Source organism: Typopeltis vanoorti, chromosome 21 (assembly GCF_054136105.1).
Source record: "Typopeltis vanoorti isolate ZY-2024b chromosome 21, IOZ_Tvanoo_1.0, whole genome shotgun sequence".
Taxonomy (NCBI): domain Eukaryota; kingdom Metazoa; phylum Arthropoda; class Arachnida; order Uropygi; family Thelyphonidae; genus Typopeltis; species Typopeltis vanoorti.
In genome coordinates this window covers 58,903,977-58,924,326 of record NC_143569.1, presented here as the reverse complement: position 1 = coordinate 58,924,326, position 20,350 = coordinate 58,903,977, and the positions used below count along the sequence as shown (strand labels likewise).

Here is a 20,350-nt window from a genome sequence, read left to right as displayed (position 1 = left end):
TCTATATCACGGTATCTGCGAATCCCTACTCAGATACGGAATAACAGTCTATACAATACATCAAACAGCCACCTAACAAAATTAGAAACACTACACAGGAAAATCGTGTCAACAGTGATCTGGACACCTTACATGCAACAACCAATATCCGACAAGCACATGGCGATACACAGAATTCTGACCATTAAAAACCTACATCCCCACACCTTTCAGCAACTCATTCGGTTCTTGTGTGAGATCACATCAGATACCCACGCAACTCAACAACCTACCAAGAAAGTTAAAACACGTAGATAACTACAGAACATTAAAAAACGAACTCTGGAAAATATACCAGCAAAGTTAAGAAACCATTAACACTAATATACACATCACAAATCACCATCATCCAAATGCCTACTTCCCATACATAAACAGTAGCAACAACACAAATAGTGAAGGCTAAATCCCACTCTCTTCATGAAAGCTAACCCAAGTTTCGAAGTAGGTGGGATTAACTTGCCTCACTCATCTACAAGTAATCCTTATAAGCAAACGCAGAAATTTGTATGTATAATCATTCTTTCTCAAACTTAAAAAAAAAAAAAAATTATTGACACCTCCAGGGAGTCCAAAGACTCCTCGATGGAAAGTGTATGCCCACTAATTTTATACTCTACATCTCAAATAATACTTTCAAATTTATTTGAAGGTTATTATTAAACTCCGACCCCCCCACCAGACCAGTGATTTTTGGATTCATTTTACCTTTATTTTTTATTTTTATTTATTAAATTAATTAATTGCGGGGGTAGGGAGTCTCCTTCTCAGTGCAAAACAATTGACACCTGGTGGCTGTTTGGGAAGTAAATAATCGGAAGAAGTATAGTGTTTGTCGCTGTTAGTTATGTAGTGTAAAACGCCGTTAATTTGCCAAGAAACCATTAACATATACCTAGAATAGCCACAGATGCGTAGATGAATGTCCCTATGTAATAGTAATTTTATAAATGTGATGGAGTCACTGAACTCCGATTGCGGATTTCAGTCTGAGTCTGCTGAGCAAAAAGTGAACGAATTTCATGTGCAGCTCGTTTTGCTAAGGGAAAGGGCGTTGAGATCAGGAATTAAACCTGAAGATATAAGAGAACTAGTTTGCAAACGTAGGTCTAAATGGAAAATTTCTCCAAAAAAAGTGAAGAGGAGGTGGTGCTCGTTCGTGTTAGGCAGCGACTTTATTTCATGTTTATGTTTGTTTATGCTAGCTATTTCATTATTTCTCCAGAAGGAAGATATGCAAACGGCTCGATGTATTATAGAAAACAATTATATCGTGATGGAAATAGCAAGACCACTTACTAGTTGTAATATATGTAAAGGCGTTCACAGTGCCATGATCCTAGAAAATGTCACCAAAGACTTGTTTTCTAAATATGCTTATTTAGGACGTCCAATTCTAGTTAAAGGTGCCATAAAGAATTGGACTGCCCTGACAACATTTAATTTTTATTTCTTTAAAAAGTTGTACAGTGATATAAATGGTGCTTATCAAAGTGTTGAAGAAGAGTGTCAATTTTTTCCCTTTAAAACAGATTTTCTCCATCTTAATGAAGTATTTAGCATGCCAGATGAAAGGGCTAATATGAGTATTGCAGATGCCAAAACTTGGTATATTGGATGGTAAGAATTTTTAATTACTAATCAAGAATATACAGCTATTCATTACCATGGTGAAAAGTTATATAGGCCAATTAGCGCTTTTAGGTAGATCGGTAAATGGTGCTTTTTGGTTAGATACACTTATGTTTGAATTCCTTCTAGTATACAAAAAAAAAAAATAAAAAAATAAAAACCCTTTATAAGGTGTTTTCATTTGAACTTGAGTTAGCCAATCTTATACGGAGGTGGTAGGATTTTTTACCCTTCTAGAAACTCAGGTTTTATCTTACAGAATGGGAAAACTTATCAAAATAACATGCAGTTTAAACATGAATACAGAAATACATGAACACGAATACAGTGATACAGAAATACAGTGACCTCATGGCAGTGGCGTAGCTAGAGCTATTGCTGCCCCCTCTCAATACACACTAAAAATACTACAAAAAGTCAAAATGACATATAGGGAAATAAATTAAAACACGATGTTTATTTTTGAAGTAAAAGTTTAATTTCAACATTCTAAAATGTTATTTTTCTTGCTTTTCTGTTAGCAAAATCATCGATGACATTGGTGAAGTCTATTTCATAGTAATGTAGGTAATTCTTAATATATTTTATTTAGAAAAACTCCTCTCACAACTAGCAACACTTACAGCAATCATCATCATCATCAAATTCCTGCCATGTACCCTCAATGGGTGTACAGGATATGATAGTACTACATGAAAAAATTACATCATTACTAACTTCCTATCTACAATTTTCCTCCAAATCAGTCTGTTACTTGTCAAGCCTCCAACATTATCAGATCTTATATTTCTATCATCTAAGGCACTTTGTACCGTATCAATCCATCTGTATCTTGGTCTTCCTCTGGGTCGTTTTCCTGCCACCCTAGCAGAGAACACTTGTTTTGCTAATCTTTTCTCTCCCATTCTGTTTAAGTGACCATACCACCTAAGGTTAGCTCTGCTAACGCATTCCTGGATGCTGACAATGTCAAGTTCTTTCCTAATATCCTTGTTTTTCATATGATATTGCCATTGATACCCTCTGTTCATGCCTCTAATCTTTCTCAGGACTCTCATATCTGCTGTCTCTAGTCTTTGGTCAAGTGTTTTATTTCTGACCCACTCTCAGATCCATAAGTTAAAACTGGTTTGAACCAGTTTTCTTGTATACAGCTAATTTAGTGTTCCGACTAATTTCTCTCTTATTCCATATGAATTTATTCAATTGACTTCCCACCATACCAGCTTTGCTGATTCTGTTGTCTATTTCTATATTCAATTTACCATCTTCACTAAAAATCATGCCTAAGTAGAATGTTTTACTTGTTTCACAGGTTCTCCATTCACAACACAGTTGACATTTTCAATGATTCTGCCTATTTCCATTGTCTTTGTCTTTTTATTGCTGACCTTCATACCATATCTATTCTGATGATGGTACATAAAATGATGGTACAACACTTACAGCAATTGTGAGGAAAATTCGCAGTAGTATTACAATATTTGGAAATGAGTTCTCGAGACTGTATTTTAGAATTAACTGCAAAAGTTCAAAAAGGTTCAAAGTGCCACCCGAGGTGGACTTCCCCATCTGCACCCCCTAGCTATGCTACTGCCTCATGGCCTCAGTTGCTTTAGCTGTAATTCCTTATAACCAGTCCCTTCCGGAATTTCTTGTATGAAGTGAGGAAAGCAAAAAGGTATGTTAATTGTTATAGCGGTTATTAATAAATAATATACATATCCTATGAAAGGATATGTATTATTACAGCTGTGGTAGTCAAATCATTGTTACATTGATTTGACTACCAGAATACTAGATAATTCTCTCATGAGTTGATATATTATCACTGTTATTCCTCTGAGTAATTCAGAGTATGTTTTATACAGATTTCGTCTTAAACAGTTTTTCACTCTTTCAATCCACTGATCCAAAAAATCTAAACCCACCTTTATTAAAACCACACACACACACACACACACACACACACACACACACACACATTTTTTTCCTCAAGTAGTTTTAGGTCCAAACAAAGCCTATGGTTGTCCCATAATAATAAAAGAAAAATATATGTAATGCAAAATGTTATGGATTTATTGTTCTCAGGATTCAAAATTAAAAATTGCATAAAATGGAAATTTTCCTTATATGAGAAAACAGTGCAAAATTTTCCTGGCTTTAAAATGAGACTTAAAACAGTTTAATATGTTTTAATTAGTGACTTGACTTCTTTTTGATGACAGACATCTTTGGTAAACTTCTTAAAGTGGAAAATGATATATGAAAAAAGATAAAAATAATAGAGGACACCTTTCAAACCATCAAACCCACTTCTATGAAATTTGAAATTTCATAGAAGTGGATTTGATATAATAGAGATATAACAGAGAATATAATAACGTGCATACATTAAAATAACATTGTAAGCAGTTCTCTTAACTGCATGCCCCTTCTATTGTTTCTTCTTGCTAGATCTGTGATTATTGATGAAGCCATAAACTTCACGAAATAATGTATATATTTCAATCCATTATTCTCCAGTTTAATCAACAGCCTTATGTGTGATATCCTTTCAGATGCCTTAGCAAAATCCAACATAATCATAGTGTATCCATTTCCTTTATCCAACTTGGCCTTAACATTGTTATAAAATATGAGCAAATTGCTAAAACATAACCTTCCTTTAGTAAACCATGCTGCTCTTTGCTGAGTATAGCTTGTTTGCCTTCCTATTTCTGTATGCAAGTCCTAACCAACTTCTCTAAAAATCTTCAGTACCACACCAGAGATGCTGGTGATATAGGTCAGTAGTTAGACACATCAGTTTGTGCACCACCCTTTTACAATGGAACCATCATACATTCCTTCCATTCCTGTGGTATCATTCCTGAGCTGAGGCTCAAGTTATACAAGTATGTGAAAGGCCTAGCCAATTCGGTTGAACATTTCTTTAGCAAACATGCTGATATATCGCCAGCAAAAGGTTGGTCGATTGGTAGAGCTTCTGCTACTAATGGCTCACGCAAAAAGTTAAAGCAAGTTTGAGCACAGTTAGTAGTTGGAAGGGGATTCGATCATTGGATGCTGTTGACACACTCTCCCTCGATGAGTCTTTGAACTCCCTGGAGGTGTCACATAATAATAATAATCTCATCTGTCCCTGTTGATAAATTCCTATCCAGGTTATGCAACATCTCTTCAGCCTCTTGCATCTCTTCATCCAATGTAGCAATAGCACTGTGCACCATGTTACATACACCTGGTTGATATATCTTAACAGATTGTTCAATGAATATCAGCCAGGTGTATGTAACATGGTGCACAGTGCTACTGCTACATTGGATGAAGAGATAGAGGTGCATGAGGCTGAAGAGATGCTGCATAACTTGGATAAGAATTTGTCAATAGGGATAGATGAAATTTTCATCACGTTTGCTAAACAAATGTTCAGGTGAATTGGCTAGGCCTTTCACATGTTTGTGTCACTTGAGGAATGATACTACAGGAATGGAAGAAATGTATGATAATTTCAATCCTGTGGAATGGAACTATCACACACATATGTATGGTTCCATATTGTGCAGAAAGCTAAATCTGAGCATGAAAAGAAATTGGTTAAGCAGGCTAATGGCAATCCAAAAGAATTTTATCATTATGCCACAAGCAAAAGAAAGAAAATGAATGTGGAAGAATGACCTTACTAGAGTACTTTCTGCATTTAGTAAAGCCATTCTTCCACATTCATTCTTTCTTTTACTTTTGGCATAAAGATAAAACTCTTTTGGATTGCCATTAGCCTGCATAGCCAGTTTCTTTTATTACTCTGATTTAGTTTTACTTTTAAAAAAAAAAGTTTGTTACTGTTCTGGCCTGCACTTTATATATTTCATAATTCCTCTCACTCTTATTCTCACAATGTTGTTTCCACATCATCTATTCGTGGATTTCTGGCTTAATAAGGTTGCATATCCATTTCACTCCCAACATGTTTGAAGCCATTTATATCTTTATCGCATTTGCATACCATATCTGAAATTTCACACACAATTTTCTCATTCCTTCCTTGACTCTCTGCATTAGTCTCATAATAGCAAGTAATTTTTTCAAGCTCCTGATACCAATTGAATTCAAGCGCAGGCCATCCCTCTTAAAGTCTTTTCTGCCATCGAACACACTCCAAACATCTAAAAACTCTCATCCATTTCTTCTAACTAGCCTGCACATGAAGTCATTTGCTATCATTGCCCTCCTTAACTCGGTACTGTCATATTTGGGTAGCAAACTTACAATTTTTACTCTCTCACAAACCTTTTATATCCTCTCTCATACTATGTTTGTCGCTACTTAAATTATTAGTACCTACCAGAATTACCATCTCGTTTACTTTTCTTTTCTGTTTTCTTTTCTATCTTTAATTTTCGACCCCGGGTAACTAGAAGTAGTGACTCCCTCAGCAAGCCCAAATTTTAAGATTGAATCACCATACCATATTACCTCCTTTTTCTTAGATTTTAATTGTGACTTACCTTGTTGTTATTAATATTATGATTACCAAGTTCAGTGCTTTCCTGCCTCTTCTTGTTCTGATAAATTTTTTTTTGTCCTGTCTCGGTTTCATTAAACATTTTCCCACTTTTTCTAATTCTTTTCTAGTGTTATACATGAAGAATGATTAATTAATCTCCACAGGTAGAAAGACTTATGTGTGATAGCTGTTCCTTCTTCTTGCTTGTAAATTTTTTCTTTCCAAGTGAAGTAACTGGACGTAATAACAAATTTTAATAATTCAACAATATCAGATGGAAATTTTTGAGTTAACAAGTCTACTGTTTCCTTATGGGGAATATTAGTGAAGAGGGAGACAATGTCGAAGTTAATTAGCATGCCAGTTTCCAACAGTTGAATGTCTTTTATTTTTGCATGAAACTCTGTGGAATTTTTAATTGACGAGGCTGAGTGGCCTGTGTGAGGACTGAGAAGGTTAGATAAAAATCTTAAAAACTTGTAAGTCGGGCTGCTCATAGAATCTACGATGGGTCTGAGTGGAACATTATTCTTGTGAAGCTTAGGTAAACCGCATATTCTAGGAGGCCTAGCATGGTATGTCCTGAGTTTTTTTATTGTTTCTTCATCTAAATAAGTGGTTTCATCAAGTAAGTTGTTCAGTTTCTTGAGCTGTCTTTTTGCAAGAAAAAATTTACAAGCAAGAGGAAGGAACAGCAATGAGGTCTCCCTTATCACCAAACTTAGCAAACCTGTTTCTAGAATACCTTGAAGAAAAAATTTTTACTTTTAAACCCAAACCAAAAATTTGGCTATGATATGTCGATGACGTCATTGCTGTCTGGGGTGATTCCGAACAAGAACTACACTTGTTTCTAGATAAAATAAACCTCCTTCATCCTCGCATCAAATTTACCCTAGAAAAAGAATCTCCAAAGGGTATCTCCTTTCTGGATTTACACATCCAAAGAAAAGATGGTTCCATCTCCACTTCTGTCTATTGCAAGCCGACATATTCAGGTCACTACATTGACAGTTCTGCTGCTCATCATCCGTCTCAAAAATTTGGCATCATTAAATCATTAGTAACGCACAGATTCTGCCCCTCTGAAGAATCTCTAATCTAAATTGGAAATAATCAAAAATACAGCCATACTAAATGGATACAATTTTAAAACAACTCAAAAAATCATCAGTCACTTCCCCACACATTAACCTAGACGAGAACAAGCCTGTAGGATTCCCATATCTTATATCAATGGCATCTCTGAATGTCTTTCAAAAATTATGAAGAAATGCAAACTTGCTACTACCTACAAACCAATCAACCAGATCTATAACTTGTTATTCTCCTAAAGACAAACTCTCACCTCTGATGCTACCTGGCATGTACAAGGTTCCATGCTCCTGTAAATTGTCTTACTATGGACAGACAAGTAGATCTGTTTATAAATGCATTTCGGAACATCAAGACCATATCCGTCTTATCAAACCGCAGAAATCTGGCCTCACACAACATGGAGTTGAAAACCCAAACCACAGGATCCATTGGGAAAAGACCTAACTTCTACATAGATCTTTATATAAACATGAACGTTTATATAAAGAAAGTGCTGAAGCCCTACATCACAGACCAAATCTAAACCATAATGATGTTCTTGCTATTTCTAAAGTATGGGAAATTGTCATACAAAATTGTGTAAAATAATTTTTATATATGTTATCTTATTTTAATGTAATGTTTTTCCCCCCCTCCAGATATGTTTTAATTTAATTCTATAACACGCTACTGCACGCATATTGGGATTCCATTGTAATCATGTGCCCTAACTGTATGTTATTCCTAGTATTGTTTGAATTAACTGTACTGACGATGTCCTAAGATACTTAGGATGAAATATTTACTTATTAAAACTTATTACTGTGGTTATTACGTGTGTTTGTTTAGTCATGAATTCTCTACAGGTTTAATTTACAATAAATATACTCTTAAATGCATCCAGTGTAAGTCTCCAGGATTCTCAAACTAAATTGAATAACAGCTGTAACAAATCAGCAATAAAAAGACAAAAATTATGAAAATAGGCAGAAACAGTGAACATATCTACTGCATTTTGAATGGAGAGCCTATAGAACAAGTAAAATATTTCATATAGCTATTTAGGCTAAGTTTTTACTAAAGATGGCAAATTAAATCTAGAAACAGACAACAGAATGAGCAAAGCTGGTATGGTTGATAGCGAGTTGAATAAATTTATATGGAATAAGAGAGAAATTAGCCACAATACCAAACTGGCAGTATACAAAACATTGTTAACGTTTTAAGTCATGTATCTGAGAGTTCAGTTAGAAATAGATCACTCGATCAAAGACCAGATATGAGGGTTCAGAGAAAAATTAGGGGTGAACGGATAGCATCAATGATAACATCCTATTGAAAATGAAGACATTAGGAAGGAACTTGACATAGCAGGGCTAGTCTATAAATTATAGATGCCAAGAAATTATATTCTTGGTTTAATTTTTATCCAAGTGTGAACAAACAAAGTTTGCATGGGAAGTATCTTCATGACTGGGCTACTTATATGTAGAAGCTAACAACTTCATATCGCTTGCCTTAGTATCCCATAATGCAAAGAACATCAGTTGCATATAATGCTATGCATTATGGGAAGGGCCATTACCCAGACTGGTTTCAACTATTATTGAGGTCTTGTCAGTGAGAGACAGATCCAGGAGCGAAGTGATGCAGAGATAATATTTTTTCCATATACAGGTAGTGAAAAGGTGCATCACCCTATTATTAAATTATTCTGGATCAGAAATAGATAAGTTTTTTCACTTGGTTAAACTGTAAATTAGTTTGATGCCAAGAGACTCAGAGGAAGACCAAGATCTAGGTGGACTGATTCAGTCGGAAGTGCCTTAGAAGCATGAAATATTAGATATGACAGTATGGTAGTGCCGACAAGTAATAGACTAATTTGGAGGAAAATTGTGGATAGGAGATTAATAATCAACTATCATAGTAGCCTAAACACCCCTTTAGGATACATATCAGGAAATTGATGATGATGAAGAATAAGTAAATAATATTTATTTACTTATTTGATGATTGTAAAATATCATCTAGTATGTGTAGGTTTTCTATAAATAGAAAAAAGTAATGAATCATTTAGAAGGCATGTATCGAGATAGGGAAGACAATTATTAGATTCCTTTTCCACTTTGAAGCAGATTTTAAAGCATTGGCTATTTAAGTGCATTAAAATGTATCAAATGTGTCTGGACCATGTGGCCAAATAGCAGACACATCGTTTTGCAGCTAAACCACTGATTTGAGAGTGACTGTGTTGAGGACCTGGGTCTCTAAGTGTTGTATGTATAACTTTGCCAAAGGGATGGCCCATGGCTGTTCCATCATTCGTGGAGATGATTATGTATGCAAGCACAGAAATTCAGTAAGTGGAAGTTGAAATTGGCATGGAATCTAAACAGGTTAGCCTTCTTATAAAGATACTGAGACACTAATTCCATCCCAAACTGTGTCAAAATTAAAAGTACGTTTTGTTCTGCCAAGGCTCAACGTATTTACAAACAGTCAAGTTTAACACCACTGAAGAAATTAGTGCTACTTGTGTGGAGCTATCAAAAATAAATAAAGCTATCAACACTCTACTCGATGGACTGTGTGATATTTTAAACCTTGAATTGTTAGCAGTTCTTTTCAACATCTCCGAAATGGCAGCAAATAAGGAATGAAAAAAAAGTCAAAAGCTGGTGCCAGAACAAATTTGAAATCCCATCGTAGTGCTATGGAAGGAACACAATTACAACAGGATCATATAATTATAAACTTCATCTAAAAACTTTAAAATCAGTAGCCTTAACAGAGGAAACTGTAATCACATTAAGTCGTTGTCATAACTTTGTCATTACACTAGATCAGTTCTTGAAAGTTTATTTTTCACTTGGTTAGACTATAATAAATTTAATTTAATCCTTTATCCAAGTGTGAGCAAACAAAGTTTGCACCTGAAAGTATCTTCAGGACTAGGGTAAGGTGGAGCAAGCTAACATCACTCCTATCTCAGTATCTCCCATAATGCAAAACACATCTCCTTGCGGATATGTATAATGTTATGCATTAAGGGAAGGGCCACTACCCAGACTAGTTTCCACCTTTATTGAGGTCTCTTCAGTGGGAGCCAGGCCCGAGTGGAGATACCAGGCAGAAGCATTAGCAAGGTCATCTCTACACTATAGGAGTTGCCAAACGGTGTGCCACCTTTTTATTAAATTACTCTGGATTTAGAGAAAGATGTTGAAAGTTTATTTTTCACTTGGTTAGACTATAATAAATTTAGTTTAATCCTTTATCCAAGTGTAAGCAAACAAAGTTTGTGCCTGAAAGTATCTTCAGGACTGGGGTAAGGTGGTACAACACCGGGCAACTCGTTCGGTCCTCCAGTCCTGAAGATACTTTCAGGTGCAAACTTTGTCCTCCAAACTATCCAAATCATCTTGCAAAATTTTGATATCCTGTGCACTCACTATTGCTCTACCAACTTTGCATCATCAGCAAACAAATCAACAGTTCCTCTCAGATCCTTCCCTATATCGTTAATGAACAAATTAAACAGTAGTGGTCCAAGAACAGAATCCTGCGGCACACCACTAGTCACAAGCCATCTTTTGAACTCAACTCCTGAATAAACCACTCTCTGGTATCTTTCCATAAACCACCCTCCTATCCATCTCACCAACCCTATATCCATCCCCATATGCTGCAGTTTACTAATTAGAATTCCATGTGGTATCCTGTCAAAGTCCTTAGCAAGGTCCAGTAGGATCACTGTAAACCCATTACCCTTATCCAGTTCAACCGTCACTGTGTTATAAAACATGAGCAAGTTACTGAGGCATGATCTACCCTTCACAAAACCATGCTGTTCCCCATAGTATCTCATTTTCATCAATCAATTCATGTATTTTTCCTTTGACTACTTTCTCCAAGACCTTGACAACAACTCCTGATATGCTGATCGTTCGGTAATTTGCAGCAGTAGTCTTGGATCCTGCTTTATGCAGTGGAACTATTTTCACCTCTTTCCACCCCTTCTGGACTAAATCAGACCTGAGACTTAGATTAAATAAATTGGTCAAGGGCACTGACAATTCTTTAGCTGCTTCACGTAAGACCCATGCTGATATACCATCCAATCCCACAGATGTATTCACATTAAGGTTCTTTAAGAGACTGTTCACCTCCACTTCATTCACCACAATTTCCATATAAATTAATGGTTCCTTCATTCCCTCAATGTGGATGATATACTCTTGCAAAGTGCTCACTCAGTAATTCCACTATATCGATTGATATAGTGACCTCCCTACCATCGGTATTCCTTAAAATCATTCTGCCGTGTAAAGTTTTTCTTTTACTAGCAGCATATTGAAAGAACTGTTTGGGATTCTCTTTAGCTTGCACGGCTGATTTCCTTTCATAGTCTGTTTTTGCTTTTCTTACCACACTTTTTACCCTTCTGGCCTGCGCTTTATACCGTTCATGTGCCTGTAGGTCACCTTTCTCCTTAAATTCCTTCCACAGTTGTCTTTTTTTGCAACTCAAGTTTAATGGTGTTATTCATCCATTTAACCCCTACTTGATTTATTATTCAGACTCTAGGTATACAGTCAGCCATAACCTCCTGCAAATGCTCCTTGAACACTTCCCATGCCCTATCAACATCCAGGCCTTGCAGTTTTACATGTCATGGCACTGAACCAAGCAATCTCCTAATCTTGTCATACTTGCCAGCACATGTACCCTGTCTTAATTGAAAATTTCACACATTTAGCCACCTCCCAGGTCGAGACCCTATGATCACTCTCACCAATAGGTGCCAACATGGTCATATTCATTACAGTCAAATTCTCAGATGCTATTACTAGGTCAAGCGCTCTTGAACCCCTAGTATTTTCCATTACATGCTGTCTCAGGTAGTTATCCCTCAGTAATTGAATAAAATCCAGTTCTTTCCTCACATGTGTCCTCTCCTCCTTCCAATCAATGTTACCATAGTTGAAATCTCCCATAATAATTATCCTCCTTCCACTCATTTCATCAATTTGCCTGTGCATACTATCTCCACCATCTATTCCATCACCTGGTCTATAGCAGCACCCAACTGTATATTTTGTTCCTTTAGTCTCATTCTCACACCAGATAGCCTCAAATGAGCTCTTTTCACTATCCTGCAATACAACTTCTATTCTCCTTGGTTGCAGTTCATCAGCTATCATCAATAGCACTCCTCCCCACATTTTATTTGCTCTGTCCCTCCTGAACACACTATACCCTACGCATTCTATCCCACTGACTATATCATCTTCTGTCAGCCATGTTTCACTAATGCCTATAACCTGTGGCCAGAAAGAGCCAACCAAGGCCAAAAATTCTTCCTTCTTGTTCCTAATACTCCTGGCTTTAGTATACATGAAATGCAGAGGTCCATTTGTCCCATCCCTATCTTTATGTGTTATACTAACTATCCCATTCTGATTTCTTGTCCTTCGTTTTGGCTCGGGCACATTATAAACATTCTTACACTCATCTATACTATTCCTATACTATCATGAATAACACTCCTCCCCCCCATTTTATTCTCTCTGTCCCTCCTGAACACACTATACCCTACACATTCTATCCCACTAACTACATCATCTTCTGTGGCCATTTTCAAGTTAATGAAATAGATTAGAGAATAAGCCAGACTGGTATTTTGGGAAGCCAGTTGAATAAATTTATATCAAATAATAGAAAAATCAGCTGAAGCACTAAACTAGATATTGGACCACTAATGAACTGGTGAATATCTGAGTTGGTTTTGACAATGCCCTTTTATTGGAGTTACCTTGGTTTTGAATCATGTCTAGGCCTTGAAAAATCTTTAGCAGGCTTTTCAGTTGAAGGTGAGTTAGCCATTTTCCATATGAAGATAGCAGGGTTTTTCATACCACAACCAGTCAAACCATCTAGGAGAACATGCAGATTAACATGCAAGAATATACAGAATATTTAGACATTAGATTCTAACTGCTTTATCCTAAAATTATCGTTATTAAAGCCAATCTGAGCAAGTGTCATAACAGTCTTCAAGTTCGATGGTTGATGATTATTAGTAATGGGCTGGTAATGCGTAATATAATACTGTGGTCAGGTCCAACCCTAGCCTCTCAAGGTGTGGCATGTTTCCACCAAAGAAGCTCTTCAGAACTGCTTCCATTTGAGGGTACTTTGGGGGCAGTTTCTTAGGCTGGGTGCCAGATAGTACAGTGGATCGAACTAGATGTCAGTGCATTAATAGGCTTGATCATCTAGAACATAATCTTGCTACCATCTGCACTGTCAGATGATACCTGGAAGGAGTCCAAGTATTGGTGTGAAAAGTTGTTGTTAGGAGGGGACACACATTTGAGAGTGTTCCAGTGTAAGTAGTAGGGGAAACATTCATATTCTGATCAATTAGTCAGAGGATTTCTCTTCTTTGATTTGCGGACAGCAAGGCATCTTTGTTGAGACTTTAGTAATGACACATACCATCAACAATAAAATTTTATAGAAGCAAAGCAGTGTTCACAATATACTTTGAAGAACTTAACCATATTCACATCTATCATAACAAGCACATTCAGAGAGTTTATACATAGTTCTCACATTAGCTTATTTGTGTAAATTGACTTCAACAGTAATTTAGGGTACTACCTTACCAGTAACTTTTGTTTACAGAGTTACTTTCACAATACATTGAATCAGTTAACATAATTGTTGGTTGTAACAATAAATACTACATTTCACTATTTGTGTTCTTTGTTATTCTTGCTTAACCATGCTACCGGCTAAGATGTCTATAGATGTCAAGGTTATCGTGGATGTGAAGCACATATTAAAATTGTAATGCCATTGATATTACATTGAAATATATGATGGATACAAAGTATATGAGAATGCTTATTTGATCCATAATGGTCGGTAAGGTGGTTAATGTAAATGTCGAAGAAAAAAATGTTCCTAAATTCTTATGTTACACCATCCCTCTTCTTCTTTAACACAAATGATATATCAGACAATGCTCCTAAGTTTACAATGAGTGCAATTGAGGGCAAGAATTTCCTTACTTCCAGTACCTTTTTCATCTATGAGCATTCTCTGGAAAATCCTTATTTAGTGCTGAGTTGGTATCGTTATTTTCGTCCTAAGAGGGACTATCTTCCGAAAGAAACTTTATAGAGTGTTCTTCATAGCATTTCTATTCTTATGGATTCTCAAGTTATTACTTTCAGTAATTGATATGAATAATTTCAGTATTAGAGAATGAATAATACTTTGGAGCACATTTCCTTTTATCCTGTAAGAAGATTCTTCATACTGAAGTTTTGTGCTTCCTATCTTTTCTTTCCTTACTCATCACATTTCTCTTAAATTCTGGCTTCTTATTACTTGCCTTGCTCCTAGGTTTCCCTTTCTACCAGGAGTTACTTGTGGTTTCAGGCATTTGCAGACTTTCAGCCATCACTCCTTTCTGGCTCTCTTTCTTGAATCTTCCCTTCTTCTCTTTTTTCTTTTCTGAGAAGCTTCTTATATATCTTGTCATGTTATTTGTGTATATATATCTTTTATCTTTCAGTGCATAACATTATAACTATTATCTTGCTAATTTGCATAATGGTTGCACATTGTATGCCTTGAGGTAAGTTGTGTATTCTGATTTATGTCCAGTTTTTCTATTCAGGCTTAGAGTTTGCAAGTAAGATTGAAATCTTACTGTCTGTATGTTATAACATGCTCTCTATGTATTGGTGACATGTGTATTTACCTTTTACTGCATGTTCTTGTGCTGTTTACTTCATCCCTGAAGTAAATTTTATAACTGGATTGATAGTAAACTCAGATATAGTGTGAATGCGGTTAAAGAAATTCCCTCAAAAAAAAATTCCTTAAAATTTTAATAAAGTAAAAAAAAAACACTCCATGATCACTTTACCAATATTTATGGCATAAAGACCAACTTAAATAATGCATACCATCACGTTATACACACATCCTAGCCTATCTCGTTTTTGTTAACTCTGAATTGTAGCTATGACAGCTACAGTCCACCTTAACTATCCAGTTTACCCAATTTACACTCTGTGTGATTCATTCTGCACAAAGGTGACTTATGCTTTTGTACAGTCTGATGTTTCTTGCAGGGATGCCAAATCTTGAATCTCCTCATTTTTGATCTCCCCTAGGGTTTCATTGCACTATTATATATCATTTATCAATTGTCTCTACCACTTTCTAATTTTGAAAATCTATCTGACCTTTTTGACTTCTGATCTCTGTAGTTCATTTTAATGTAGTACAACTACTCGAACAACAGAATCTTCCTTGGTGACTTTAATGTCCACAACTCAAAATGTTTCTCTTTTTTCCAGTTCCAGTGATCATGCTGAAGGAGAAATTATACTTGACAGGAAATTATATTCTTGTTTAACCCTTTATCCAAGCGTAAGCAAACAAAGTTTGCACATGAAGTGCCTTTTCAGCCAAGCTACTTGTATATAGAGTTGCTGACTTCACATCAATTGCTTTAGTATTTCATAATGCAAATCGCACTTCTCTTTGGATTTATATATTTCTATATATTAAGGGAAGGATCACGATCTAGCTGGTTTTGACCTTGAAGTATCTTCAGTGGGAGATACCCAAGTTAAATTAATGCAGAAATCATCATTATCTTCTTCTTCTTAACCTTTCACAAACCCTTAAGGTTCTTAGCTGTTGACTTCACAACTGTCTTGAGGATAAGATACTTGGCCCTCTGCTTCCCAATGTGTCCTATGTCTGTAGGTGTGCATGTTCACAGGGTTGGTTTGCCTGTTCTAGGGGACAAAAACCTGCGTTTCTGGGTGAAAAACCCACTACCTCTGTATGAGGCTGATAACTCACCTTTAGTCAAGAGACCAGATGAAGGTTCCTCACGTCTTGGATGAGAATTGAACCCACGTCTTTCTGACCAAATGGCTTTATCTATACCAATTGAGCTGCAGAGGCTCATAATGCAGAAATCATACATTTTCTTATATACAATAGTCTAAAGGTAAAATACTCCGAATTAGAGATAGTCATAGAAAGTTTTTCACTTAGTTACAAAGTAAGTTATACTTGACAAGAAATTATATTCTCATTGACTTCTTTTATCCAAGCATAAGCTAACAAAGTTTGCATGTGAAGTATCTTCATGATTAGGCTACTTGTGTAAAGAGGTTGTTGACTTCACATCAGTTGCCTTATATGAACAGCACTATACGAGGGTGGAAAAGTTCTGTTGTGAAAAGTTCATTAGATAAGAGCTTTCATTAGAAAGCTCAAAGGGGGGGGGGGTTATCTACCATTACATGCAGTGAACAACCAGAGAGAAAGCTGACTATCCAATTACAGAAGGTAACAGGTAAACTGAAGGATTTTTTTAGCAGACCTCGATACTATACAAGATCAAAAGCCCTGGAAATGTCAAGAGTGACAGTGCATGTGACTCTGAACCTTTCCATGGCACATATGCACCACCATATATGCAGTGGTGGGTGATGTAGATTAAAAAGTTAGTTATTATTATAATGCAAGTATGTCCATGGAGTCAGAAGACTCAGTGCAGGAGATCCATTATTCACACTATCCGTTATTCACACATACCTCTCTTTAAATTCATTCACTGCTGAAGCATTCACAACCACCTCTGGCAACCCATCCACCCTCCAAACAAAAAAATCTATTCCTAACACCCTGTCTGAGCATACAATTTCCATGAGTGACTCCTCATTCTGTCCCTTCCTTTCATATGCTGAAAAAAAAAAAAAAAAAAAAAGTCTTCAGTGTCAATCCTCTAAAACTCCTTTAATACCTTATATGCTGCTGCTTTTTTTTTTTTTTTTTGCTAGTTCTGTTCAATCTGTTCTCATCATAGGCATTCCATAGACCTGCCATAACCTTTGTCACTAGTTTGTAGATCCTCTCCACCACTTCTTCATCCACATGGAATTTAGGTGGCCATATTTGCTGGAGTAATCCACATGTGGCCTTGTAAAGGGGAATAATAACTTCTCTATCTCTGCTTGTTAATGTGTTCTTCAACAATGACTTATTCTGATGCATCACATTCACTCTAGACTTCCATTTCTTCCTTCACCGTTTATTCCATTCTCATTGTCATGCCTTTCTCTCATATTACTCCAGTTCCCCTTGTGCCAGTTAATCTTATGTCTCATAATCTCTCTAATCATGTTTCAACTCATTCTTTATGCCGTCTGTTTCCTTTCTCAACATCTCTTTCTCTCAAACATTCACTCACATGAACTTTCCATATTTCATCTGACATTTGCTCACACAACCAAGACCATCCATCAAAATATTTTCCTCTGCCACGCTAAGATCAAATCTGCCGAGATCGCTTTTCCATTTTTCTCTTCTTGAAATACTTCTTTTTCTTTATTTTTAATGTTGATCCCATACACGAGAGATCAAGAGACCTATAAGCACATCAGTGCCATGTGAAGTGCAGATGAAGATTGAGATATAAGTTTTATTGATGTTTTTTTTTTGAAGAGCTGCAAGTTGTAATTGTTTGAGAATACTTCATGAGGAAGGCTGTTCCAGAGGACAGAGGTAGACAGAATAACACAGGAAGATAAGCAGGTTCGCTGTGTTTACAGTTGCACAGTAAATGGATGCTGGGCAGCTGTTGCTTTTGTATTCACAGACGCAACTGAAAGTAAAGGAATGAGAGTTGCCAATTCACTGGACCTGTGACCATGGAAGTACCTGTAGAATAGGCACAGTGCTGAAACATTGTCAGCACTGTGTCTGTTCTACAGGTACAGTGCTGAAACACTGTACCTGTAGGAGTTAAGTGTAAATTCTCTTTTGAACAAAAGACAATGTCTAGTTTCTTGGATGCCAAGGAGGCTATTGATATGATGTGTTTATGTCAGGAAAGACTGGAGGTAAGCCTTAGTCTGATCAGAGAGATCTGATCTAGTCTGGTGATTTGTGTGTTACTGAGGGTAAGGGTAGGTGAACCGAGATCTCTTGTGAGAAAAAAGTCAAAATTGTGTTTTGAGGACATTGAACATGAGATTGTCTTCACCCCATTGAAGGATAACATGAAGATCAATGTTTAGGACACTGGTTGTAGATGAACTTGTAGCCTGGGATGCCAGAGTATTTTATGGGTTATCGAATGAGTAGGATGAGCAGAGAGTAGTATCGTCAGAAAAGCTGTGAATAGGATTAGTGGTGATTGCAAGTAGGTCATTTATGAACAGAGCATTGAGGCACTGTGGCATCGATGGTGAAGCTGGAACAGAGGGAGCCATCTACCATGACTCACAGAGAACGACGAGTGAACACTGGCTACCCAGTTAAAGAGGGTGCCAATTTGTTGAGCAGGTCACAAATAGTCGAAGGCTTTGGAAATCTCAGGAGTGACAGCACAAGTTTCTCTGCACCTTTCCATGCCACATGTCCAGTGGTGGGTGATGAAAGCTACATGGTCAACTGTGAATCTTAATGGCAGAATCAATATTGGTGGTTGCTGATTAATTGGTAGGCCTCTAAATACTGGAGGAGTTGGCTATTGATTTTCTCCATTATTTTGGAAAGGATTGAGGTGATGACAATTGGTTGGTAGTTTGATCATTGACTCTCATTACCCTTTTTTGGAATAAGATGGACATGAGATTGGTTTCCATGCATTGGGATAAGTACCATATATGTATAGTAGATTTAGAGAAGATGCAGGACTGGTGTTAATTCTGGAGTACAGTGTTTGAGAACAATAGGAGAGATGCCATCAGAACCAGAAGACTTTTTAGTATCCAAGTTTTTTAGCAGTTTCCCGATTTTGCAAAATTAAAGAAGGTATATAGTGCTTGGATTCTGGTAGGGTAGGAGGTGATTTCTTGGTTATCAATGCAGGAGTTTGAGGAAAACAGTGATGCCAGGAGGTCAGCTTTATCTTTGGGTGAAGTAACAGTGGTGCCATCAGGTTGAGAGAGGAGTTGAAGTGCAGGAGAGTAGAAGTTGCATCCAACAGCCTTAGCGAGGGACTAGAAGGCATGGCTTCCATTTGGACAGGAGACAAGTTTTTTGCTGTTGGTCTTTATGAAATCATATTTCAATTCACTGATGACTGATTTGCATATATTGCTTGCTCTGATTTAGGCAGAATATGAAGCTGGAGTTCTTGAAGCGAGCCATTGCAGTAAGTTATATTTTTTCTTTGACTGCTTTGGTACATTTACAGTTGAACTGGGCTTGGAAAGCAGATGAGGATTATGCTTTGAATTGGGGGTTAAAGATCTTCATGCCAGTGAGAATAATTTCTGTAACTCGTTCACTGTAGTGTTAGGATCAGTTGAGCAGAAACAATAGTCAGACCAAGGAAAGGAGGAGTAGAAATTCTGGAGGTCATCCCTGTTTTCTCCTTTGTAGTGCCAGAGGATGCGTGGTTGGGAGTGGGGTGGAGGGCAAAGCATTTTGGAGAGAGGAAACATACAAGATTGTGATCAGAATTGCCAAGAGGAGAGGCAACCTCTATGGTGTATCTGAAAGGATAACTGGTCAAAAAGAGATCCAGAGTATTTAAAGAGTGAAGCAGGTTATCAGAAATTTGAGTAGGTAGATTTGTGTTAGGGCGTTACTCATGGCAAAGACCTGCTTCTCGTCCAGCTTGGTCAGTGGTGTTGGAATAGGGTAGCCAGTTGGAAATGTGGACATTGAGATTGCTCAAGAAGATGACCTCACTATTTGGACAGCTGAATTGTAGATGGTCGAGTTTCATGGAAAAGAATGTGAAGAGGTCAGAATGGTTATCAGTGTTTGGAGACTGGTAAATGAATGTTACTAAATGGGGCATGGAAACCTTGAGCCAGAAGATGTCAAAAGTAGAGTATTCTAAATTAGCCATTCTCTAGCAGGCCATGTCAGATTTCACAAAGGTGCTATCCTTGTGACAAAAAGAATTGTGAAGTGTATAGTTTGGGCACTGGATGTGGATAGTAGATTCATATGTAAGTAATTGGTAATTTTGATACTTTTTCATATCTGAAATGTATGCTGAATTTCAAATTTTGCAGTGTATTTTCT

At 36.7% G+C, this 20,350-nt stretch overlaps 1 protein-coding gene across 2 annotated transcripts in view; it reads left to right on the top strand.

Annotated features, from left to right (window-relative positions):
• Positions 1 to 866: 866 nt before the first annotated feature.
• Positions 867 to 20,350, top strand: part of LOC150094884 (uncharacterized) — a 94,553-nt gene continuing 75,069 nt past the window's right edge. For both annotated transcript variants that reach the window (XR_016550153.1, XM_090411408.1), the window contains exon 1: positions 867 to 1,659. Coding sequence is in view for 1 of the 2 variants with exons in the window: in XM_090411408.1 (XP_090267534.1) it covers positions 962 to 1,659 (698 nt within the window). In the remaining variant the exon portion in view is untranslated. The remainder of the gene's footprint in view (positions 1,660 to 20,350) is intronic.